The 27334-nt window shown below is 37.8% G+C and overlaps 1 protein-coding gene across 1 annotated transcript; it reads left to right on the top strand.

Moving 5' to 3' along the window:
• The first annotated feature begins 382 nt into the window (after positions 1-382).
• On the top strand, positions 383-26717 carry NXPE2 (neurexophilin and PC-esterase domain family member 2). Its single transcript, XM_009187331.4, has 5 exons — positions 383-3443; positions 17740-18473; positions 23613-23674; positions 25405-25620; positions 26008-26717. The coding sequence occupies exons 1-5, from the start codon at positions 3384-3386 to the stop codon at positions 26541-26543; spliced, it is 1608 nt and encodes a 535-aa protein (XP_009185595.1). The 5' UTR covers positions 383-3383; the 3' UTR covers positions 26544-26717.
• Positions 26718-27334: the final 617 nt, after the last annotated feature.

The raw sequence follows: 27334 nt of genomic DNA, 5'->3' as shown, positions 1-27334 counted from the left end.
TGGCGTGAACCCGGGAGGCGGAGCTTGCAGTGAGCCGAGTTTGTGCCAGTGCACTCCAGCCTGGGTGACAGAGTAAGACTCCATCTCAAAAAAAAAAAAAAAAAAAAAAAAGAAAATGGGAAAAGGAGCTGAATAGATATTTCTCAAAGAAGACATTCTAATGGCCAAGAGGTATACAAAAAAAAATGTCCAGCCTCACTAATCATCATGAAAATGCAAATTAAAACTATAATGAGAGCTTACCTCATACCTGTTAGTATGATTATCATCAAGAAGACAAAAGATAAGTGATGGTAAGGAGGGGGAGAAAGGGAATACTTGTACACTGTTAATGGGAATGTAAGTTAGTACAGCCATTTTGGATAACAGTATGGAGATTCCTCAAAAAATTTGAAATGGAAATACTGTGTGATCCAGCAATCCCACTAATAGGTATATATCCAAAGGAAAGGAAGTCAGTATTTAAGAAGATATCTGCATCCCATGTTAATTGCAGCAATATTCACAGTAGCCAAGACATGGAAACAATGTTAAGTATGCATCAACAGATGAACTGATAAAGAAATTGTGTCATATATACACATAAACAGTTGGGTGTTGTTCAGCCTTAGAAAATAAGGAAATCTTGTCATTTGCAACAACATGGGTGAACCTGGAGGACATTATGCTGGGTGAAATGGGCCAGTCACAGAACACGGAAAGAAAAATACTGCATTATCTCATTCACATGTGAAATCAAAAATGTCAAATTCATACAAGTAGAGTAGAATCATGGTTGCTGAGGGGCTGGTCAGGGAGAGGGGCAAATAGGGGATGTTGGTCAGAAGACTCAAAGTTTCACTTTACACAGGATGAATAAGTTCTAGAGATTTATTGTACAGCATTGTGTCTATAATTAATACTTTTTTATTGCATACTTGAAAATTGCAGAGAGTAGATCTCAAGCGTTCTCACCACACAAATAAAAATAAGTATGTGAGGTGATGGATATGTTAATTAGCTTGATTGTAGTAGTCACTTCACAATGTCTGCATATATCAAAACGTCACATTATACACTGTAAATGTATACATTTTTTCTTTGTAACTGTACCTCAATAAAGTTGAAAAAAATTGTGGATGCACTATTATAACTGTTATAGCACTGCAGCACAAGGCAGAAGAGAAGAACATGCCTTATAAGGAGTGAGGAATAATTGGCAGGATCTATATCTTTTTTCTTTCAATAAATTTCTTTAAAAGTTATCTACTGAATCTCTGAGCCAATCTCCAATATGCTGTGATTACAGTTCTGATATCCATGCTGTTATATAGACATGGAGGGATATGTGGTGGCTAGAGGCACTGGCTTAGATGCAAACAAACAAATGCTATGTGTATATAAATATATATATATATATCTATGAAATATACACATGTATATATCCATATTTATATCTAGATAGCTATCATCTCTCTATATCTGGATATAGAGATCTATATCTAGACACTCTCATGCAGAGCAATGCATACTGAGTGTGGCTCGTGTGATATGGTGGTACCAGGGCCACCTGGCCGGTAGTTGCACTGTGACCACTGAAGATCAGTGTCATACCCACATCCGCAGAATTTGCTCTTTTGGATTCTCTTACCTTGTTACATATTCAAGTTGCAGTGAGATTTAGACCTGTGGCTGTTCCTCTTATGGCCTGAGATTTAACTTAAATCGTCACTGTTGGACTGCTTGATGTATGCAATGGTTTAGAGCAAGAGAAAGTTTACAAAGAAAGCACTCCAAAAATTGAGAGGACCCAGCTGAATCAATTCTCAGGCCTTCAAGAACTGTGGACTCGGGGCTTCTGTTTTTCTTCTTTCTGATTTTTCAGTTACTTTTCCTGCTACCTTGGAGGTGACTAATCCCACGTGGAAACCATACGAAGGCATGAGCAAGGGAAGTGCGCTCTGTCTATAAATAAGTAAAACCTCAACCAGAGGTGACCCAGTGCTGCAATTAGATGTCCAGTCTCTAAAAACAAACTTCAGAGCTTCCTCATGGCATTTTTCTTCTGGCTCTGTGGTGTGGGTTGGGCAGGAACAGATCATGAAAAGGGAGGTGTATGATTCCAGCTGGCACGCTGTGGCCACAAATAGGATTTCAGCTTTTGATCAATGAAGCTCATAGGGAAACTCCAACCCTAAAATAAATGCAAAGACTGCTTTAATCAAGGAGAGTCTCTGGACAACTGTAATCCGTGTGAGAACATGAGAAGATGATGGAGAAAATATTCATCCATAGGTGTGGTACTTTCCAACTCTTACTGGCAAGCTAACGTCAGGGAAGGGAGGGGAGAACTATAGACCATTTGGTGTTTTTCAGATGGTGTGATGCAACCCTTTAGAGGATAGTAAAATCATTTTACTTGGACGTAAAAATACTTTTAAAATAGAATACAATTAAATGGAATAAAACAGTAACTAGAAAAAAAATCATAGTGCATTGTGTGCAGTGTAGATAAGTATTGTTTTATGAGTTTTTTTGCGGGGGGTGTGTGTGTGTGTGTGTGTTTGTGTGTATGCATTCATGTGTCCTAAATTGGGATTTGGTATGATGTGTTTTTTTTTTTTTTTTTGGAGAGGGGGTTGTTTGTTCTGGTTTTTTACTGCGGGTCCTGGTCAAAAACGTTCGGTAAAGATTGCCATACCTTAGCTCTTTGCCACATACTTTTGGGATTCTGGGTTTTAAAAGCTAACACTAAAATTCTAACCACTCAACACTGAGCTTTTTTAAAGACTAACTTTTACTCTTTTTGGCAGTGTTAATCAACTGCATTGGCTTGAGGAGATAACTGAGGTGGCAACAAGCTGCCTAAAATAGTAAATGGGAGGTTTATAATGAAGCTCTTGGAAGCAGATAAGACCAGGGAGAGAGGACACTAGACAACACGTGTGTGCTTGTGTGTGTGAGTGTATCAGAGAGAGAGATTTAGAGACCACGATTCACTAGAGGACACGGCGGGGGTAGGATGCGGGTGGGGGTACTGTTTTTTCTGGTAAATAATCTAAAACCTTGCTGTCCATGCTGAGACCTCAACAAGAAAACAGGTTCCAGTATGTGATGTGACTCCAAACCCAAAGAATTAACCTGAGCATCAGAAACCAAGAGTCCTTCTGGGATTTTTGTTCCCTACCTCAGGGAAACACTTTGTTTCTGATTGACAATAGAAGATATAAAGGAACTTTTGGAAAATCCAGGATAACATCACCTTGTTCTGGAAATTACTGAAGAGGAACCAAAGTATATGGAGCTATGTCGTGCTTATTTGATTTAATGTGATTATTTCTCCTGTCCTCTCTTATAGGATACTCACTTTGTTTCCAAATGCCATAGCTCGAAAATTACTGCTGATGTTGATATTTATCTTAATTTTCTGGGTCATTTACTTGGCTTCAAAAGACCACACAAAGGTAGGAAGTTTCCTTTTTAAGAATTTCACAGAAGGTCACAGACTTTATTTATCGATAATTCTTTTATCATGGTAAGAAATAAAGTTAGCGTATATCATCTTAGGGGCAGGAGAACGTGTGGATCGGGGTTCACTATTCAGTATAACTTTGGTAATGTATACTTCCTGACATGGCAAGAAATAAAAGTTAAAGGCATATCATCTTAGCAGGAGAACGTGGATCGGGGGTTCACTGTTCAGCATAAATCCCTTTGGCAATGCATACTTTATCATGGCAAGAATTATTATTACTATTTTAAATGGCAATGTATAGATTATTATTGTTTCTCTTTAGAAAATGGCAGATGGATTTGTGCCATCTCTGTACTACTTGGCACTGTAAGCATCCAGCCTCAAAATTCTCTCCTCCTCCCTTGGCCTCTGAGATTTCAAACTAATTAAGTTTCTGTTTCAGTCCTCTGCCTTTTTCACAGGGGTTTTCTTATTCTTTAAGTAGTTTAGTGTCTTTTGACTCTTCCCTTTGTAAGTTTTTCTTAACTCACCATGCTTCCAGTTTCTTTTCTTCCCGACCATTTAGTACAAACATAATCTTTCAGAAATTCTGCTTTCATCATCTCCCGGTCCTGATCAAACGCTTTCACCAATGACAATATAAAGAACAAACTCCTTTGTTTAGCCATTTGAGGCCCGTTTACATTTGAACCCAGCTACCTTTAAAAGTGTCTCTCTAACCTTTGTCTAATGCAGACTTACCTCCAAGCTTCAAACAAGAAGCACCACAGTCTAGGGCATTCAGCCAGTAATATGAACTGGTTAAAAAAAAAAAAAAGGCTTCAGAGCACAGCGCAGGAGGTTTCTTTTCCTGGGGCCTCTCTATAAATATGTATTCTCTAGATTTCTTCCTCTGATCCTCTCTATAAATATGTATTCTCTAGATTTCTTCCTCTGATCCTCTTCTCTTCTATGCTTGTACCTTTTAGTTCATTTGCCCAGGTCCTATCCACTACCAATATTAGTGTTTCACAAAGTGAGGTCTGGGAGCCTTCTGCCCAGAACACCTGTGTTTATTCCTGTGCATAAAATGCAGATTCCTGAGCCATACTCCAGAACTACTGTAATCTCAGTTTGAGCCTAAGATTACAAAGTATTAACAAGCTCCTCAGCTTGTTCTTAAGCATGCTAACATTTGAGAATCTCTGCTATGTCCTTCCAAGGCTGAAACCTTTTCCCAGCCCCACTCTTGAATATATACTATTCATTGGATATCTCCACCTAAGTCTTCCACTAGCACTACCAACACAAAAAACACACACACCAAATTTATAATCTGTCTCACCATCATCCCCTAATAAAAACAAAACAAGCATACAAAATCAAATCGAAACAAATTCTCTACTTTTATCTCTCCAGTCTTAATAATTGTTGCCATAGCCTGTGTAGTCAATCAAGCGAAAACTCCCTCCACAAGCTATCAGCCATCAAGTCTTATCAATCCTACCTCCAAAATGTCTCTCAAGTCTGTCCTTTTTTTCTCCATCCACATTGTCTTTCTTTAGACCAATACTTTATCATTGCTCATCTAAATTGTTGAAATAGTTTTCCAATTAATTTCCCTGCCTCCAGTCTCAGCCTGCTCTAAGCATTCATTCAACAGACATTTGTTAAGTGTATATTGTGTGTCAGACACTGGTCTAGGAATTAAAGATACAGAAATACAGGACATCATCTTTGTGTTCAAGAATCTGAAAATTTATTTCTAAAATGAAAATTTGAATATGGTACTCTACCTTCAGTGGCTCTTCATGCAGCATGTGTATGGCCCAAACTCCTTGGCACAGTGTTTTATTGGACTCATTTAAATAAAGGGCACAGAAACTCACTAGGCCTGGTCCAAGACATCCTTGCACTGGCTGTTTTCTTTTTCTTCCCTTTCTCCAGGTTTCCATGTAACTTCCACATAGTTCTTACTTCCTTCAAGTTTTTTTCATCTTCTTGATTTAACACCAGACACATCTCCACTCCCACCTCTTAGCATTCCCCTTACTCTGAATGTTTTTTAACATGGCAATTATAATTATTACTGATAACATACATTAAGTGATATCAGAGTTATAGGAGTTTCCCATAATTTTGGAATACGTACTAATAACATATTTACACAAATGCAGTGCAAAGAAAACTAAACACCATTTTATATTTGACAATGCTTCCTGTATAATTTTTATACCAAATAAGACAAACATGTCATTTTTGGACTTTAGGGGACCTATTAGTAATATCTTAAAGGATTAATAAGGTCAGAAAAAGACATAATTTATAATTTGAATTTGGAAAGTTTGTCAAATATCAAAGGTTTAAAACACTTGATATTACAAAATAGGATCACAGGTCATTGTAAAATAAATCATTCATTTACCAAACTGATAACTCAAGGATTTTTTAAAAAAGCAAAACCTTCATTCTTTGAGAGAGGAGACTTAATTTTCCAAACAACAAGCCCTAATAAAAACAGCAGAAAGCCAATTAAATTTATTTTCCAAAATTTTATAAACAATCTATAAAATTATCATCCTGATCATAAGATATAACTTCCATAAGTCTTTATAACCTTTATTAAGGAGTAGGTTAATGCTTCAAGAAAACCTTGTTAATCTGACATAGGGACCCACATGCTGGTCTTGCATCAGTGTGCCTTTGACATTAAAGATTAATTTATAGAGAAACTGATCTTATTTTATCTTTTAAAATTGGCCCTTACAATCTCATATGCCCACCTCTTCCAAGATAGTCTCTGAGCCTTGAGGAGTTGAATAGCTTTAATTTCTAGCCCTGTGTCTCAGGAATGCAGTTAATTTTGATTGGCATCTTCTACCAGGCCTGAAGATGAGGCTTTAATTGCTGTCAGAGCTTAAGTTTAGTGGGACTTAGTGTTCTTTTTAGACCCAGAAGTCAAAGCCCTGTAACTCAATGTCACAAGGACTTTAAAAGCACATACAGGAAGATACAAGGATGCAATAACATTAATTAAAATTTTTTTGATCTCAATTTTTTCCTGAGCAAACCAAACTTAATAATAGTGGCATAGGAATTATTTTGATAAAACTTAAAATCTGTTAGTCCAGTTACCAAAGGCAAAAGAAAAGACCTTTTGTAGTGCATAGAATATTATGGTGGAAGAAGACATTTCCTTTAAACCTTTAAGAAAACATTGCTAGCATCAGGCCACAAGAAACAGAACCTGAGCAGGAAAATAAATAAATAAATAAATAAATAAATAGAACCTTATATGAACTGAAAATGAGTTGAAGGGTAGTGTTACTATTTCATGTCTTTTAAAAGGGGAGAGAAAACCAAAACCTGTGAGATGCAATAAAAGTTGAACTTTGGGTTAAAATTAAAAAATTAAAATATCTTATAATTTATTAAGAGTGAATAAACCCTTAAGAAAGTTTCATTGTTCTAATCAATTCTATTCTTTAGTGTATAAGTGAGTTTTTTTTACATCAAACCTGATCTATAGAAAGACCATCATATTTTCCCTTTAATCATAGAGAACTAGATCATTTAAAAGTTTTCAAGTTTTAAAAAATAAATCCTCTTATTGTCACTTACGCAGGCTGTTCATGACATGCTTGGACTTTCTGATTTGTCCTGAACATCCCTTTTCCTTTAACAACCAATCATTTTACTCTAGGACTAAATTTACCATACAATTCTTTCTTGTTTGAATTATTTTTTGTAGTAGTACTTTTCACTTTCTAAAATAATATATGATTTACTCATTTATTATGTTCATTGATTATTGTCTATCTTTATCTAGTATATAGTAACATTTATAGAGTCAAAGTTTTTTTTTTTTTTTTTTGAGATGGAGTCTCACTCTGTCACCAGACTGGAGTGCAGTGACGCAACCTCGGCTCACTGCAACCTCTGCCTCCTGGGTTCAAGTGATTCTCCTGCTTCAGCCTCCTGAGTAGCTGGGATTACAGGCACATGCCATAATGCCCAGCTAATTTTTGCATTTTTAGTACAGATGGAGTTTCACCATGTTGGCCAGGATGGTCTTGATCTCTTGACCTCATGATCCACCCGCCCTGGCCTCCCAAGAGTCAAAGATTTTTATAAGTGTTTATTGGTATCACAAGTGCCTAGAACAGTCTCTGGTACATAGTAGATACTTAATAAATAACTAGTAAATAACAAAATAAAGAAAGACTGTTCAGTTATCTGGGTGAGAGGTAATGGTGGCCTGAAATAAGCTATTAACAATAAGGATAGAGAAAAGTCAATGAATTTGGGCTATAATTGACAGTAATAGTGATTGACTATGGGAGGTAAAGAGGCAAGTTTAACCAGGAGTTACATTCCAAGTTTGTACAACTGCATGGCTGGTGATATAATTCACTGAAGTATTGACCAGAGTAGGAGAAATAGTTGGACGACAAAAGATGGATTTAGGTATGAACAGTCTAGGTTTGGTTCATTTTAGGTCAACCAAGTGGAGATGTTGTAAATATAGATCTGAAGCTGGGAAAGACCTGACTTAGAAACACAGATTTAAGAAACATCAGAATACAAATGGCAGCTGAAGTCATTGTAGTCTGTGACATTTCCTTGGATGAGTTATAAAATGAGAAGAAAAAGTTGCTAGTGATATAATCCTGAGAAACAAAATAAGCACTGGGCTGAGGAGTTAGTGTTAGTGGAGAAGGTACACATGGGATGGAAGAGGACCCTTGAGAAACTTAATTGGTAGAGGTGAGGAACTGATGAAGGTTAGAATAGCAATTAAAGGGGGAATCAGAGGCTCAAAAAAATTTCCTTTTTGTAATGTGGGAGATACTTGAATACATTTTAATTCATATGGAAAAAGGCTAATAGAAGAAAGTAGGAAGTAGAAAAGAAAAAGTGTGATTACACATGTTTGGCAGTGTGACAGGAAGTTGAATTGCTAAGTGATTACTCTTACAGTTCTCTAAAGCCAAGAAGCTTCAAGAGCAAAGAAATTTAGGTATTGGAGGAACTGCCTCCGGGGATATTGAAGTCTACCTGGAAGATGTCAAGACTTCTCGTGATTAAGACTAGGAGTCAAGTTCTTCATGATCTTCTGTAAATGAGTAAAAGAATCCAGTTGGTCAAAAAATGACAGAGAAGAGGAGGATTAGGTAGTAATTGGTGACAGTTGGTCAGACATACCATGGAGAACAAGATATCTTAGGGTCTTCTGAAAAAATGTATATCCCTTAATGTATATAAATCTTTGAAATATCTATATATTTGAAATGTGTGTGCATATGTGTGTGAAACCCTGGTTTTAGTCCATTCAAGCTGTTCTAAAAGAATGCCACTGACGGAATGGCTTACAAGCAATATAAATTTACTGCTCACAGTTCTGGAAGCTGCAAAGTCCAAGATCAAGGCACCAACATATTTGGTGTCTGATGAGGGCCTGCTTGCTTGTTCATAGATGGGTATCTTTTCATGTGTACTCAAATGGTAGAATGGGCAAAGGAACTCTCTGGGGTCCTTTTTGTAAAGTCACTAACTTTATTAATGAGGGCTCCATCCCCTGATCTAATCACCTCTCCAGAAGTCCCATCTCTTAATACCATCATATTGAAAGTTCAGTTGTAACATACAAATTTGGGGGAACCACAAATATTCTATCTATAGCAACATTGGAGATTAGGTTACAACATGAATTTTGGGGAGATGCAAGCATTTAGTCTATGGCAATTCTAGTGTGTGCATATGTGTGTGTGTGTTTAACAGGTTATTAAATAATGAAACAACTGGGCCTCACATGAAATTGAGCACTAAATGCTGATCCTGGCCCTGCTACTACTATTTTAAAGAGACTTTCCTCCTTCTGTGCCTAATTTTAAGGGTCTAGCACAAAACTTTTTGTTTTTCCTTGCTCATATTTGTGGCTCATATGTTGCATAATTCTACTACATAATATTCATGACATGACAAAAATCATAGAAATAAATAACAGATACATGGTTGCCAGAGATTAAGGAATGGGAGAGGGTGAGGGAAAAGTAAGCATGGTAAAAAAAACAGCAACATGAAGGAGAGGAAATGTTCTGTATCTCGACTATATCAGTTTCAATATGCTGGTAGCAATATTTTACTAGTTTTGCAAGATGTTACCATTGAAAAAAACTCAGTAAAGGGCACATGAGATTTCTCTATAATTTATTTTTTTCTAAATACTTTTATAATTTTTAAAATTTTAGATTCAGGGAGTACATGTGCAGGTTTCTTATATGGTTATATTGCATGATGATGTGGTTTAGGCTTCTAATGCTCCCATTGCCCAGTAGCAAACATAGTACTCAATAGGTGGTTTTTCAATCCTCACCATCCTCCCTCCCTGCTTTTGGAATCCCCAGTGTTTATTGTTCTCATCTTGGGTCCATATATACCCAACGTTTAGCTCTCACTCATAAGTGAGAACATGTGGTATTTGGTTTTCTGTTTCTGTGTTAATTCATTTAGGATAATGGCCCCCAGCTGCATCCATATTGCTACAAAGGACATGATTTTGTGCTTTGTTTTGGCTGTGTAGTACTCCATGGTGTATATGTACCACATTTTTTTATTCAGTCCACCATTGATGGGCACCTGGGTTGATTCTATGTCTTTGCTATTGTGAATAGCACTACAATAAACATACAAGTACAAATGTCTTTTTGGTAGAACAATTTCTTTTCCATTGGGTACATACCCAGTAATGAGATTGCTGGGTTGAATGGCAATTATATTTTTAGTTATTTGAGAAATCTTCAAACTGATTTTCACAATACCTGAACTAATTTACAGTCCCACCAACATTGTGTAAGCAATTATTTTTCTCCGCAACACTGCCAACATGTGTTATTTTTTGACTGTTTAATAGTGGTCATTCTGACTGGTGTGAGATGGTATCTCTCTGGAGTTTTGATTTGCATATCTTTGATGATTAGTGATGTTGAGCATTTTTTATGTTTGTTGGCCACCTGTATGTCTTCTTTTGAGAAGTATCTGTTTGTGTCCTTTACCTACTTTTTACTGGGACTATTTGTGTTTTTCCTGTTGATTTATGCTCCTTATAGATTCTTGACAGTAGTCCTTTGTTGAATACATTGTTTGTAAATATCTTCTACCATTCTGTAGCTTGTCTGTTTGCTCTGTTGATAGTTTGTTTTGCTGTGGAGAAGTTCTTTAGTTTAATTCTGTCCCAATTATCAATTTTTGTTTTTGTTACATTTGCTTTTGAGGGCTTAGCTATAAATTCTTTGCCTAGGCCAATGTCTAGAAGAGTATTTCCCAAGTTTTCTTCTAGGATTTTTGTAGTTTGAGGTCTTATATTTAAGTCTTTAACCCATTTTGAGTTAATTTTTCTATATAGTAAGAGGTGGAGGTCCAGTTTTATTCTTCTGCACATGGTTGACCAGTTTTCCCGCACCGTTTATTGAATTCCCCAGTGTTTATTTTTGTTGACTATATTGAATATTAGTTGGTTATAGGTGTGTGGCTTTATTCCAGGGGTCTCAATTCTGTTCCATTAGTCTATGTGCCTGTTTTTGTACCAGTACCATGGTGTTTTGTTTACTGTAGCCTTGTAGTGAAGTATAAAGTTGAACAATGTGATGCCACTAGCTGCATTCTTTTTCATTTAGGATTGCCTTGACTATTTGGGCTCTCTTTTGGTTCCATATGAATTTTAGAATAGTTTTTTCTAATTTGGCGAATACTGATGTTGGAATAGCATTGAATCTGTACATTGCTTTGGGCAGTATGGACATTTAAATGATATAGATTTTTCTAATCCATGAGCATGGGATGTTTTTCCATTTGTGTTGTCTATGATTTTTCTCATCATTGTTTTGTAGTTCTCCTTGTAGAGATCTTTCACCTCCTTGGTTAGATGTATTCCTAGGTATTTTTTGTAGCTATTGTACATAGGATTGGATTCTTGATATTTTCTTAGCTTGAACATTATTGGTTTATAAAAATGCTACTAATTTTTGTACGTAAGTTTTGTATTCTGAGACTTTGCTAAAGACCTGTTTATCAGGTCTAGGAGTCTTTTGGCATAATCTTTAAGGTTTTCTAGGTATAGAATAATATCATCAATGAAGAGAGATAATTTGACTTCCTGTTTTCCTATTTTGATGCTTTTTATGTTTTTCTCCTGCCTGATTACTCTGGTTAGGACTTCCAGTATGTTGAATAGGAGTGGTGAGAATGGACATCCTTGTTCCAGCTCTTAAGGACAATGCTTTCAGTTTTTGCCTGTTCATTATGATACTGACTATGAGTTTGTCACAGATAGCCATGATTATTCTGAGGTGTGTTCCTTTGATGCCTAGTTTGTTGAAGGTTTTTATCATAAAGGGATGTTGCATTTTTATTGAATGCCTTTTCTACATCTATTGAAATGATGATATAGTTTTTGTTTTTAATTCTGTTTACGTGGTGAATCACATTTATTGATTTGCATATGTTAAACCATCCTTGCATCACTGGAATAAAGCCCACTTAATTGTGGTGAATCAACTTTTGATGTGCTGCTGAATTCAGTTTGCTAGTGTTTTATCAAGGAGTTTTGCATCTATATTCATCAGAAATATTGGCCTGTAAGTTTGTTGTTGGTGTTGTGTCTTTGCCAGATTTTGGTATCAGAATGATACTGGCTTTGTAGAATGAGTTAGAGAAGAGTTCTTTCTCCTCGATTTTTTGGAATAGTTTCAGTAGGATTGGTACCACTCTTCTTTGTACGTCTGGTAGAATTCAGCTGTGAATCCATGTAGTCCAGGCCTTTTTCTGTTTTTAAACAGTTATTATTATGATTATTATGATTTCTTAAAGGCTTTGTTCATTTTTAAAAATTATTTTCATTTTTCATTTTTTTTTTTTGAGACGGAGTCTCTTCATTTTTATTTTTATCTGAGTGGTTCATTCAAAAAACTGGTCTTTGATCTCTAAAATTCCTTCTGCTTAGTCTTTTGTTAAGGTTTCCAACTGTATTTTAAAATTCCTTTAGTAAATTTTTTAATTCCAGAAGTTCTGTTTGGTTCTTTCTTAGTACAGCTATGTCATCTTCCAAATCTTGGATCATTTTTCCTGGCGCCTTGTGTTGAACTTCAAATTTCTCTTGAATCTTGGTTAGTTTCCTTGCCGTGCACATGCTGAATTCTATACCTGTCATTTTAGATATTTCATTCTAGTTAATATACATTGTTTGTGAGTGAATGGCATCCTTTGGAGGTGATGAAATGCTCTGGTTTTTTGTATTGCCAGAGTTCTTACACTGGTTCCTTCTCATCTGAGAAAGTTGACACTTCTTTTCTTTCCTTTGAATTTGCTATCATTTGGATAGGGATTCTTGATTTTTTCTTTTGTTTTTTTCTTGGGGGTATGGCTATGGTGTATGTTGTGTATGATAAAATGGCTTTGTTTCTTGGTGTTTTCAGGGTGCCTAGGCTCTTTATGGGCTCATTGGTTACAGATAGCTTGCAGTGGCTTTCTCAGATATTGCTTTTTGTAGCAATGTAATTTTGTTTGGTGGTGTAATTCAAGTGGCAATTTAGTGTGTGGCATTTAAGAGTAACAGCTGGAAGCTAGGGGCAGTGACAGAGACAAATTGGGAAGTGTGAAACATGCCCTCTCCTAGCACACATGCACCTTCAGTGGTGGTGGAGACACTGGGGAAGCTGTCTCTTTCAGTCCATGCTCCCCATGCCCTGATAGGAAGAGCTGCTGCTAAGTCTACAACAGTACACTGAGAAGAAAGGTGGGGGTGAGCGATGACCTCCTCTCCACATGCACTCCTGGGCTTTGGTGATGCCACCTTCAGCAGCTGGTACCATGCTTGCATTTTCTTTGGCCCAAGGGGGGCTTTGGTGAGCTGTGCTCCCCCTTCCCTTAGGGGCAGATAGTGCTGAGGGTTAGATCTCCAGGGAAAGTGAGGTCTGCCTCCCTTCTACTTCTTGGAGCTGATGGGCACTATCCCCTAAATGGCCAAGGGAGCAGGCTGGAACACCAGGATTGACACACACAGACTGGTTCCAGATTGCAAAGCTGTCCCTGGCTATAAGCCTCACCACCCAGGAGAAAGCCTGGTTTCAGAAACTCTCCTCCTGCTCCAGGCCTGTGACAGGAAAAAGACTAATTCCAGTGCCTACTGCTGGGGAACTCTCCGCATTCACCACTCAATTCTCACTGTGGGTACCCTTCTGCCTTTCCAGAGCAAATGCTGTAAACTCCGGCCTGAGCCCAAAATGCCTGCTGTGGTCACCACTGCCAAGTGGCCAAACAATGTCTTTAAATGCTCAAAATGGATCTATGGCTTGGTTTCTGTTATTAGTTTTGGAAAAATTTCAGTCATTATTTCTTCAAATATTTCTTCTGTTCCTTTCTCTTTATTTCTCTTTATTCTCCTTTTGGTATTCCCATTATGTGTATTTATGCCTATTGTGTTTGTCCCACGGTTCTTGGATATTCTGGTCTTTCTTCATGCTTTTTCTCTTGTTTTTAGTTTGGGAAGTTTCTGTTGACATACCTTCAAGCTCTCTTATTTTTCACATGACTATATTCCGTCTGTCCATGAGATCATCAAAGATGTTCTTTATTCTGATGCAGTGTTTTTTTTATTTCAGCATTTCCTTTTGATTGTTTCTTAGAGTTGCCACATCTCTACATGCATTACCCATCTGTTTCCACTTGTCGTGTATTTTTTTTTTTATTAGATCCCTAAGTATTAATACCTCAATCATAGTTATTTTAAATTTCCGGTCTGATAATTTCAAAATCTCTATTATAACTAAGTTTGGTTCTGATGCTTGCATTGTCCCTTTAGACTGTATTTTTGTTTTCTTCTTGTGTGCCTTGTAATTTTTATCAAAATCTGGATATGACATAGTTGGTCAACTGGAACTGAGATAGGCCTTTAGTGTGAGCTTTTATGTTTATGTGGTTAGGAGTTAGACTGTGTTTACTGTTTACTGTAGATATTGTCTCAGAGGCTACAATTTCCTCCAGTTTCCATCTTTATGTCTCTCCTAGAGACTTCATCCTTGGGTGTTTCTAGGGACCCCTTTTTAAATAGGGTCTGAGACTTGCAGTGCTTTTCGCTATCATCTTCTGTTTCTATACAGAATTCCTATTGAGTTGGTTGTAAGATGTGCAGGAGGGGAAGCATTCTGTAGTACTGTGATTTATTCTCAGTATTTTCGTGAGCTTATGCCCTTAAATGGTGACCTTCACAAGTGCTTGTCAGCTTCCCGTTTTCCTATACCCACGTCAATCCTTAGGTGAAATAAGAAGGCCAGATGGGGGCTGGGTTTGGGTATTTTCCTTACCCCAGGTTGATCAGGTTTTGGCAAAACCCAACTTGGTTAGGCTCTAGTAACCTAGTTCCCCTTGTTCTCCTTGTTAAGGAGAACAGAGAGTTCTGGTACATTTAAAAATAGTGGCATTGGAATTAGAAGAAGAGAGAACAAAGAGAAAACAATTATTAAAATGGTAGACTTAAATCAAAGCATATCAATAAGAACACTAAATATAAATAGTCCAAACACATCAGTGAAAACACAGTGACTGTCAGAATGTATAAAAAGAAGAAATTGGCCAGGCACGGTGGCTCATGCCTGTAATCCCAGCAGTTTGGGAGGCCAAGGCAGGCGGATCACTAGGTCAGAAATTCAAGACCAGCCTGACTAACATGGTGAAAGAACGTCTCTACTAAAATACAAAAAAAAAAAAAAAAAAAATTGCCGGGTGTGGTGCGGCACACCTGTAATCCCAGCTACTTAGGAGGCTGAGGCAAGAGAATTGCTTGAACCCAGGAGGTGGAGGTTGCAGTGAGCCGAGATTGCACCACTGCACTCCCCTGGGTGACAGAGTGAGACTCCATCTCAACTTAAAAGAAGAAGAAGGAGAAGGAGAAGGAGAAAGAAGAAGAAGAAGAAAGAAGAAGGAGAAGGAGAAGGGGAAGGGGAAGAGGAAGAAGAGGAAGAGAAGGAAGAGGAGGAGGAAGAGGAGGAGGAGGAGGAGGAGAAGGAGAAGAGGAAGAGGAAGAAGGAAGAAGAAGAAGAAGAAGAAGAAGAAGAAGAAGAAGAAGAAGAAGAAGGAAGAAGGAGGAGGAGGAGAAGAGAGGATATGAGAGGAGGAGGAGGAGTATATGAGTGAGGAGGAGGAGGAGAAGAAGAAGAAGAAGAAGAAGAAGGAGAAGGAGTAGGGGTTTACATGGAGAAGGAGAGAAGGAGAAGGAGGAAGGAGAAGGAGAATGAGAAGGAGAAGGAGAAGAAGAAGAAATACACACTAGGTGGGGCTCAGTGGCTCAGATCTATAATCCTAGCACTTTGGGAGACTGAGACTGGCAGATTCCTTGAGCCCAAGAGTTTAAGACCAGCCTGGGCAACGTGGTGAAAATACAAAATTTACAAAAAACTTTGTACAAAAAATACAAAATTTACCCAGATGCTGGTGGCTCACACTACCTGGGAAGCTGAGGTGAGAGTATCACCTAAGCCTGGTAGATCAAAGATCCAGTGAGCTGTGATCATGCCACTGCAATCCAGCCTAGATGACAGAGTGAGACTCCATATCCAAAAAGAAAAGAAAAGAAAAGAAAAGAAACCAACCATAAGCTAACATCCATTTTAAATATAAAGATATAGGTAGGCTAAAAGTAAAATGACAAAAATAGATATACCATGCAAAACCTAACCAAAATAATGCTTGCATGAATTTATTAATATCAGACAAAGTAGATTTCAGAACCAGGAAAATTACTAAGAATAAATAAGATCACTATATAATGATAAAAGTGACAATTCACCCCAAATACGTAACAAGCAATACATGTGTGTACATCTAATAGCAGAGCTACAAAATATTTGAAGAAAAGCATATATCAATAAAAAGAAAAAGAAAGATTCGGAATCATAGTCAAAAACATTAACATTGTTCTTAGTAATTGATGAAATATGTAGAGAGAAAGTCAGTTGAGCAGGTTGAATGATGGCCCCCTAAAAATGTGTCTACTTGAAACCCCTGAATATGACCTACAGTAGTCCTCTTTAAATCTACTAAATATATATTCCAAGACCCCAGTGGATGCCTGAAACTGCAGATAGCACCAAACCCTATACAGTGTAAATGCTGCTTTTTCTTATACATAGATGCCTATGATGAAGTTTAGTTTATAAATTAGGCACAGTAAGACATTAATAAAAGTAACTAATATTAAAATAGAATAATTATAACAACATACTGTAATAAAAGTTACATAAATATGGTTTCTCTCTCTCTCTGTCTCTTTCTCTCTCTCAAAATATCTTATTGTACTATACCCATCTATTTTTGGACCGTGGTTGACCATGGGTAACTAAAACCATGAATAAGAAAGTGCTGCTATATTTAGAAAAACACTCTTTGATGATGTAAGTAAGTGAAAGGGCTCAAGATGAGATCATCCTGGATTACGGGGGATCCTAATCCAGTGACAAATGTCCTTTTAAGAGAAGAAAAGGGGAAAACACGCACAGAGGGGAAGGCTACATAAAAATGGAGGCAGAGATTGAAGTAAACTATCTACAAGCCAAGGAACACCAAGGATTACTGGAAACCACCAGGGGTTAGGAGAGGTGTATGGAATATATTCCTCCGCAAAGCCTCCATGAGGAACCAACCCTGTTGACACCTTGATCTCAGACTTCTGGCCTCCAGAACTATGAGCGAATAAATTTATGTTGTTTTAAGTCACTAAATTTGTGATGCTTTGTGATGTCAGCCCAATGAAACTAATATAGTCAGTAAAAATGTAGAAGAACTAGAGAACACAACCCTTCAACTAAATCTGATTGACCTTCATAAAACACTTCCTCCAACAGCAGTGGAATATACATTCTTTCCCAGTGTACATGAAACATGTACCACATAGTGCTCTGTTGTCTGCATTGTTGATATAGAAAATGATAATATGATTTTTAAAAAGAAAAGTCAAGTGAGGGGGATAGCAAAAGGAAAGACTCTAAAATTGAATCATGAAATAATATGTATTGATTGTATCTAGTTAATTTTTAAGCCAGTGACTCCTAAAGAAAACCATCTGCTGGCAGCAGAGGAAGTCATACTACATGGAAACCAATTCTGATGATTCCGTAACTGAAAACCAGTTAGTATTGATTTTTGATATTTAATTTATCACACTGAAAGGTGTAAAATAAGCCATAATAATTTATATAGAAAAGCAAGCACTATTATTTGCTGATGATATTTTCTTTTCCCTTTCAATATTTCAGTTCTTGTTCAGCTTGGAAAACCATATTACCCTGAACCAAGGGAACATCTTCAAAAAATCTTCACACTCCGAAGCACCACTGTGTCCAGCAGTTTCACCAAAAGAGACTGAACTTAGAATAAAGGACATTATGGAGAAACTAGACCAGCAGATCCCACCCAGACCATTCACCCATGTGAATACCACCACCAGTGCCACACACAGCACAGCCACCATCCTTAACCCTCAAGATACGTACTGCAGGGGGGATAAGCTGGACATCCTTCTGGAAGTGAGGGACCACTTGGGACGCAGGAAGCAATATGGTGGGGATTTCCTGAGGGCCAGGATGTCCTCCCCAGCCCTAATGGCAGGTGCTTCAGGAAAGGTGACTGACTTCAACAACGGCACCTACCTCGTCAGCTTCACTTTGTTCTGGGAGGGCCAGATCTCCCTGTCTCTGCTGCTCATCCATCCCAGTGAAGGGGTGTCAGCTCTCTGGAGGGCAAGGAACCAAGGATGTGATAAGATCATCTTCATTGGCCTGTTTGCCAATAGAACCTCCAATGTCTTCACTGAATGTGGCCTGACCCTAAACACAAATGCTGAACTGTGCCAGTACATGGATGACAGAGACCATGAAGCCTTCTACTGTGTGAGGCCTCAACATATGCCCTGTGAGTCCTTGACCCACGTGACCACTAGGACAAGAAATATTTCCTGTCTTAGCAAGGAAGAATGGAGCCTTTTCCACAGGTAAAGAGGCTTCCAAATACAATAATAGACAAAATGAGGTATTTGACTAAACTCTGCCTAGTAGTTTTGCCTAATCAAACTTTTGTATCATGTCAATTATGTTGACTAAATTATAATTAGGTCCTCAGAGTCCGTTCAGCTTGGAGTGTGTTCACAGGGATCCATACAAGTCACCTCTAGAACTATTTGCTGACAGGAATATAATCAGTGAAGCACTTAATGTAGACCCATAGTTCTCCATGGTTTGCAGTACTTCCAGGTTCAGTAATTTTTATAGACCAGTATTTTCTATAATGTGTTCCATGGAATACTAATCCTATAGAGTATTAATAGATGCTGTACAATAAAAAAGTGGTGAATGATATCATTGTTCAGTCAAGCTTTACCCCTTACATCCAGTGAATCATCAAGTTCTATACATTATACCTCCCAATTATCTCCTGAACCCAGCCATTTCTGTCTACCACGATTGCCTCTATCCTTGTATAATCTGCCATCATACCTCAGATCATGCAACAATCCCCAGAGCTGATTTCTCTGCCCTTAGTCTTGTTTCTTCCAATCTATTCTCCACACTGCACCTAGACTAATGTTTTTGAAATGCAGTTATATCTTTTACTATTTCCTCCTTAAAAGTTTTAAGATGACCCCACGACTCTAAGGGTGAAATTTAAACTCTTTAATATGTTTATAAAGACTTTTCTCCCTTGGCAGCCTCTTGTCTCACCTTTATGCTGCCTTGCTCTCTGTCGGTCAGTGGGACTCCTTTTATTTCACAAATGGACCATGTCCTCTCACCTCTGGCATTTCACAGGCTTTGGTTTAGACATCATTTCCTCTAGGAAACTTTCCATCTCCTTGAGTGAAGTTCTAGTCCTATATTCTTCCTTAGCATTTTGTTCTTCCCCAACATAATTCTTATTACATTATTAATTTTCCAATTTATTTTTAATATCCTCTGTTAAGTTGTAAGCTCTGCAGAGCATTAAGGGTTAACTACTTTTCACCATTCATTCTTTTTTTTTTTTTTTTTTTAGACTGAGTCTCGCTCTGTCACCCAGGCTGGAGTGCAATGGCACGATCTCAACTCACTGCACCCTCCACCTCCTGGGTACAAGCAATTCTCCTGCCTCAGTCTCCAGAGTAGCTGGGACCACAGGCACCTGTTACCACGCCTGGCTAATTTTTGTATCTTTAGTAGAGACCGGGTTTCACCATGTTGGCCAGGCTAGTCTTGAACTCCCCACCTCAGGTGATCCACCCACTTCATCTTCCCAAAGTGCTGGAATTATAGGCATAAGCCATCATGCCTAGACCATTCTTTCAGTTTATAAGTAGTCAGCACCTTCTGTATTCCAGACACAGCCCTAGGTGTTGGGAATTAACATTCTAGTGGGCTAGAAGGACAAAAAGTAAATAAACAGTTTTTTCTTTTACTATTTCCTCCTTAAAAGCTTTAAGATGACCCCACGGCTCTAAGGGTGAAATTTAAGCTCTTTTAATATTAAAACTCTTTAATATGAAGGTCATAAGAGTAAGGGTTTCAAACGTGATGGTTGATGCTATTTTAAAATGGTGTCAGGTAAGACTTGTCTTGAGCAGCAACCTGAGTGAAGTAAGGGAGTAAGCCATGTCAATTTTCGGGAAATAGCTTTTTCAAGAGAATGAATAGGACCTGAGGCAAGAGCATGTTGGAATGTTCCAGGAACCATGGTGCGGGTGGAGTGCAGTGAGGCTGGAATGCAGGAAGTGAGGGAGACAGAAGATGAGATAGGTAGGCAGGGCCTTAGAAATCATCTTATCTGTGTCTCTCAGGAAGTCAGTCAGGGCCAGTATTTTGTCTCACACGCCCAGCACAATGCCTGACACTGAGAAAGTTCTGAATAACTATTTGTTGAATGAAAAAATAAGTGAAATAATACAATCTGGAGAAATAATTAAAGTTAAGTTGGTTTCTTTGCAGCAGGACTTCTCAGAAACTTTAATATGGATCCCTTCAAGCAAGAATAGAGCACACAGCATTTCCCAAATTTATTTGGTCACAGACCACTTATTTTATGGATAATTTAAAGAGACTTTGGTTCCCCAGTTTGGGAGCTGCTGCCATAGAAAGGCTTTAGTTTTCTGATATGTGTTCAGAAGGGCAAATTTCCAGGATAGCACAATATCCTGGAAATTCAAGTTCGAATCCAATTTAAGCATTATGATGACACAAAGAGTTGGGTACAACTGACCCTACATCACTTCAGGCTCTCCCTTTCACCCCTACTTCACCTTCACTTCTTTACATTTTCCTGATCAAGGTATGGAAAAATCTCTTCATCCCCTCTGGCTCAGTTAAAAGAAGCTGGGATTTTTAAAATAAATTTTTATGAAGCAAAGGAAAAATGATCATGGAGACATAAAGTTCTTCCTGTTTTGAAGGTCTCAGAATTATGTCTTAAGTGTAAGGGTGGACTTAAGTTTCTATATTCTATATGTTCTACGTGTGCCTGACTCTATATTCCCTGTTGGCTACAGCTGGATCCCTCTTGAGTTAGTCCTCATTGAAAGCCCGGGTTGGAGGTACCATCCTTGCACAGTTGCTGGCTGTATCTCAGGAAATCCGAAGTCCCTAGTCTGGCAGACTGGCACACATTTTGGGTCCTAATCAGGCTTCTCAAGGGGGCTGTGCTCATGACAGTAATCATGATAGTAACCTGCTTTATTTCCAAATGGACATAAGTCCTTCCCAGATGCCCTGCTCTATTCAAGCTATTAAGTTTTTTCCCCTGCTGCATGGAAATAGAGATTTCAGTCTCCTTATGGGTGATGTAGTGCATATGCAAGGAACAGCTGATTACACATCCAAGAAGTCTCATGGACCATTCTATTGCTAAGCTCTAGGGCCCCTTCTTAGACCCAAGCCCAGTTCTTTGACATCTTTCCTTCTCACAAACACAGGGACTAAGCCAGTTTCTGTTTCATTTGTAACATAGTACCATTAATCCTTGAACAACCCAGATTTGGACTGCACAAATCCACCTGTGTTCAAAGAATTTTCAACCAAATGTGGATCAAAAATATAACATTCACAGGATGCAAAACCTACATATAAGGAAAGCTGACTTTTCACATGCTTGGGTTCCACGGGGCTGAATGCAGGACTTGAGCATATGCTGAATTTTGTAGATGCAGTGGGGGTCCTGGAACCAATCTCCCACATATACTGAGAGATGACTGTAAATATATTTTCCAACTTGGGTTCTCTCTCCCAACCCCGGCTGAAGAATCAGAAATGTTACTTCCTAGGACATTTATTTCTTCAAATTAAAAAAGTCTTTTTCTTTTTAATTTAAGAGTTTTATGGATAATCGTGATAAAAAAATAAATGAGGGGCTACCACAGGAGAAGACATCACATAGGTAACACAGTTGTCCACTATTCTGTTAGTTTATATTATGGTCTAATTAATTATAGACCCCTTTTTAAAATTTAATGCACATACACAATTACAAAAACAGGAGGCATTAAAATGAATTCCTTTATAACATTAATACATGGTTTAATCCTAATTTTAATGTAGCATCAAAGTTTTCTTTGGTAACCAAATTTACAAGGTAGCCAGGTCTTGATCTCTTTTGTTATCCTCAGGCTTACCTGAGATGGGTATGGGAGAATAGAGGTTTGGTCAGGTTCAAATTTCTTAGAGACAAATCTTAATCTTGTGCCAAAAATAGGTCTGATGGGATCCTCAGTAATAATAATTGCAATGACTTGTTGAGCACCTACTATATGTCAACCTTTATGTTAGATTCCTCCCTTATATCATACCATTAATCCTCAGTAATATACTCTGGAGTGACTATTATTATGCTCATTTTAAAGATGAGGAAATTTAGGCATATTAAATAGGTTGGCCAAAGTCACATATCCAGTTGAATTACAGAGTCAGAACAGGATTCCCAGTCGATCTTATTCTAAAGTCAATGGGCCATAGTGCTGTCTCCCATGACTCCACCACTCCATGCAGCCATCACCTCCAGCCACTCTGACCTCTCTTCAGTCCTCTGGCCTTCTTGATGAAGGGGATATTATCTTCACTTGACCCAAAAACTCATTTCCTGAGATTCAGGCAATTCTTCTCAATCTTAGAAAGTGCTTTCTCCATCCCTCTTGAAGGTTTCTGTGGCTCTGGCTCTGAAAGGGCCTACCTTCCCCCAGAGAGTTTTCATTCTGATAGAGTGAATTCAGTTTGGCCAGACGTAGTCAACATAGTCGTTGGGACTGATACATGGTTAATACATTGTTTTAATCCTAATTTTAATGTAGCATCATTAAGATGAAGCTCACTGTGCTGGGCACTGGAAATATTATAGTGAGTAATATTGACTTGATTCCTATCTGAGGGAGATAACAGACTATGAAAAATAGACTCCTGGGAACTCAAAAAGATGAAGAGTAGATGAAGATGAAGCTGACAATGTAGACACTCATAGGAGATTTTTATACCAGTTAGGGAGCTTTTCCTGTAGGTTGAGGACAGAAAGTCATGGGAACATTTTACATAGGGGAATAAAACAGGTAGCATAGAGGTTGTATTTCGGTGGGATAAACCAAAAGGGCAGAAAGATAGTATTATAATAATTTAGGACAGGGTTCTCAAAGTAATGTCATTGGACCATTGGCTTTGGGTTTGCCCAAGAGCTTGTTATTATAGAAATCCAAATTCTTGAAAATTTGCCCCATAACTATTGAAACAGAAATTCTGGATGTGAGGCTTAGCAATCAGAGTTGTAATAGGTACTACAGGTAATTCTGATGCAAGCTCAAGTTTGAGAAGCACTGGCCTACGAAAAGGTTGATGAAGGCCTGAATTACTACAGATGGAAAAGGTGGAGAGGGTAGTTTGTGGTAGAGAGCCATTTAGAAGGTAAAATTAAAAGGAGGATAGACAGATAGATGTTAGATAGATTTGATGGATTGCATATGGAGGGTGAGTGACTTTTCTGGATCTCCAGATTCCCTGCTATTAGCAGAGAAACAGCTTTCTAGAATCCTGACCCATTTACTTTCCCAGGATATCTTAAATATATCAAAATAATGGGGGGAAAGGCATTTGGCAGATATTAAGCTAATTTATTTTCCCATTTCTTGCAGGTCCAACATAGGAGTTGAAATGATGAAGAACTTTACCCCCGTTGAGGTCGTACCATGTAACAGTAAGTCTGGAGTGTTGTTGCCTGCCATGATCACAATTTATCTGTGGAAAGGACATGCTTACTTAGAGATATTTATTCCACATTAACCATTTGATCTCTCATTTCCTGGGCCAAATTACATCAACCACCTTGGGTTTTAGAAGGGATTTTATTCTTGGAAATTATTTTCATATTGATTTAAACCAATTTTCATCCCAAGTCAGATATAAAAGGCTAGGGAAACTGTTAACTTCAGTGGCACCATCTCAAAATGTACAGACTATTTGTATTTAAATTTGAGATTCATTCCTCCAGAGCCAATGATCAGGTGCTGGTGCCATGTGAAAAATGAATCAGGTGAGCTGCACAGATTCAGAGTTAGGACATTTCTTTGGTGGTTTCTAATTTCTCATTTAGCCAAGCCATCTTATTTTAAGTTCTATGAACTAGAAATTTCTGTGAATTTTTTCTCAGTTTAATCACATGAACTTTAGTGGTCAACACAAAACCATTTCCCTCACAGAAGTGATGTTTGTGCTATACTGGAAATGAAGTGAATTTCAAAATTAAAGTAAAGCAAGGGACTTCCATTTTAACAATCAACGGGGTATACAGTTACTCATTATCCCTTTTTCATGCATTTAGCAAATGTTTACTGAGGACCTACTATACACAAAGAACTTTGCTAAACCCTGTGGAGAACATAAATACAAATAAATCATGAACCCAGATGTAAAGCTCACAATCTATGAAGAAGACAGATCCCTTCTCTGCTAGGGCAACTATCATTCACACCCAGCTTTTATACTGAAGAAAGTTCTTAGATTCTTGAGGCAACTTGAATGCTCATAACACCTCTTTTGTTTCCCTCTTGCCTGAACAGTAATTTCTAGTAAAATCAGTCAGTTTCTTGGAAGATAGTACCAGACCGTAATTTTTGGAGCCACTTACAAATCTGATGTAATTCAATACGAATAAATATAAGTTGCTAAATATGTACCCCATACCACAACAATGCAGGTAAATGACAAAGAAGATGTGCATATTAAGTGTTGAATATAAAAGTGACCTCAGACACTTACCTGGGGGAAAACTCAATAGGAGTCAGTAAATACAATTTAGGCTATTTTAATAGAAGAGCGTTCAGAAGAGGGAGGACATGATCCTACTTTTTTTTATGTTAGATCACACTGAGAATATTACATTCAGTTCTAAACACAACAATTAAGATTTAAGGATTTTAGAAAAATTATTAGCCAGAGAAGATGATTCTGGGACACACAAAATAAACAATGTGTGACACTCATTTCATAAACACGTTCAAGCTTCTTTTCCTGGATAAGTAGTTTGAGGAAGATGAGATTTAAAATTCAGCGAGGCCAATGTCATTGGTGTAATATTTGGCAGGGCCACTGCACCCTGCTATTTCACGGCCCCACATTTCCTCCTGACTCTGGCTGACTGTTCCACAGTAGAGTGGCTCTGGGGACAAGGTGGAGCCCAGGGAGATATTGCAAATGCACAAGAGCCAACAGATCCCCACTCCAAGAAAAACTATTCAAGAAAAACTATGTAATTCACCCTTTTAATATGATCTTACTAAATAAATATTTGTGGAAGAGAGGAGGGCAAAATAGAGCTGAAGAGAAAGGGGGAGGAAAAAGAGGAAAAGGAAGGCAAAAATGAGAAACATTTTTCCAAAATAATTTGTGGTAATAAAAATTACTTAGTCTGGAAATTTGTATTGCCAGAGAGCGAGAACATAAAAAAGAACTGCCAGATTGGAATGAAGACTCCTTTCCCCAGTGGTTATACTTTGAAAAAAATGTGGATTACAGCATTTTGTAAGCAGATCAAGTTCAATGAAACAAAAAATATAAATGACTGCTTGGAAAGAAAACTTATTTATCTCATGGGAGATTCAACACTGCGTCAGTGGATTTACTACTTACAAAAAGCTGTGAAAAGTATGTATTTAATTTATATTTTGAAATTCTATTTGACTTTTGAGGGTTTTGAAATAATAATTAGAATTATTTGCTTTTCTTTTCTAATATTTATTTTATTATTATTTTTTTTAATTTGCCTAACTTTTGGCTTTGGGCTTTTAATAAAAAGTTAAATTTTATATTTTCATTCACAAATGTTAATATTTTTCTTCCTCTTCATGTATTCTCATAAAAAGTTCAAGGTTTTGTTAAGATTGTAATGCACCTGGTAAAATTATCCACCCTACATAGGCAACAATGCTTAGTTAGAAGTGATCTTGGTTAGAATTTTGTACATGTTGTGTGCAGTTTAGAGTTGTATCATTTTCCTTTTGTTAAAAGATTTATTGATTTGTCTTTCATTAGCCCTAAAATATTTTGATCATCATGGAGCTGGGATCTTTAAAACACACGTTCTTCTGGATGTTGAAAGACATATTTTGATTCAGTGGAAAAAACATGGTCATCCATTTGTTACCAAAAAGTTATTCTCAGTGAAAGATGAAAACTATATCCCACGGGAAATTGACCGGGTAGCAGGAGACAAAAACACAGCCATTGTCATTACCCTCGGCCAACACTTCAGACCTTTTCCCATCAACATTTTCATCCGTAGGGCCATCAATATTCAAAAGGCCATTGAACGTCTATTCTTGCGAAGCCCAGAGACCAAGGTGATACTTAAAACTGAAAACACCAGAGAGATACATCAAAATGCAGAGATGTTTAGTGACTTTCATGGCTATATTCAGAATATTATCATAAGAGATATTTTTGTGGATCTTAATGTGGGTATTATTGATGCCTGGGACATGACAATTGCATATTGCACCAACAATGCCCATCCACCAGATTATGTGATTCAAAATCAGATTGGCATGTTCTTAAACTACATTTGTTAGAGGAAAAATACAAAAATAGCACTAGCCACTTTCTATAGATGATCTCGCACATACAGTGAGGATAGTTTAATGCAATCCAAGTTTTGAGGAAACTAAATTTGAAAAAGTTTTATTATAGTTAAATATATGTAACATAACATTTACCATTTAAGCCATTTTATTATTTTATTTTATTTTTGAGATGGAGTTTTGCTCTTGTTGCCCACACTGGAGTGCAATGATGTGATCTCAGCTCACTGCAACCTCCACCTCCAAGGTTCAAGTGATTCTCCTGCCTCAGCCTCCCAAGTTTCTGGGGTTACAGGTGCCCACCACCACGCCCAGCTAATTTTTATATTTTTTAGTAGAGATGGGGTTTCACTATGTTGGCCAGGCTGGTCTCGAACTCCTGACCTTAGGTGATCTGCCCACCTCGGCTTCCCAAACTGCTGGGATTACAGGCATGAGCCACCATGCCCGGGATTATTTTAATTTTTTGAGACAGAGTCTCACTCTGTCACCAAGACTGGAGTGCAGTGGCACAATGTCAGCTCACCGCAACCTCTGCCTCCCGGGTTCAAGTGATTCTCCTGACTCAGCCTCCCACGTAGCTGGGATCACCAGCGTGCAGCACCACTCCTGGCTATAAACCATTTTTAAGCATACAATTCAGTGGTATTAAGTAATTTACAATGTTATGAAACCATCATCATGATCCATCTCTGGCACATTTTTAACATTCCAAAAAGAAACTCGGTACCTATTAAACAATAACTCCCCATTCGCTCCTGTCCTTGGCCCATGGCAACCGC

The sequence above is a fragment of the Papio anubis genome, chromosome 12 (assembly GCF_008728515.1).
Source record: "Papio anubis isolate 15944 chromosome 12, Panubis1.0, whole genome shotgun sequence".
NCBI classification, from domain to species: Eukaryota; Metazoa; Chordata; class Mammalia; order Primates; family Cercopithecidae; genus Papio; species Papio anubis.
Note: the sequence above shows the minus strand (reverse complement) of the source record. Positions and strands in the feature narration are given on the sequence as shown.

Coding starts and splice junctions, on each gene's coding strand:
- NXPE2 (XM_009187331.4), top strand. CDS start 3,384: ATGTTGATATTTATCTTAATTTTCTGGGTCATTTACTTGGCTTCAAAA. Junction 23,675..25,404: donor TGAGGTCGTACCATGTAACA/GTAAGTCTGGAG, acceptor TTGTATTGCCAG/AGAGCGAGAACATAAAAAAG. Junction 25,621..26,007: donor CTTACAAAAAGCTGTGAAAA/GTATGTATTTAA, acceptor GTCTTTCATTAG/CCCTAAAATATTTTGATCAT.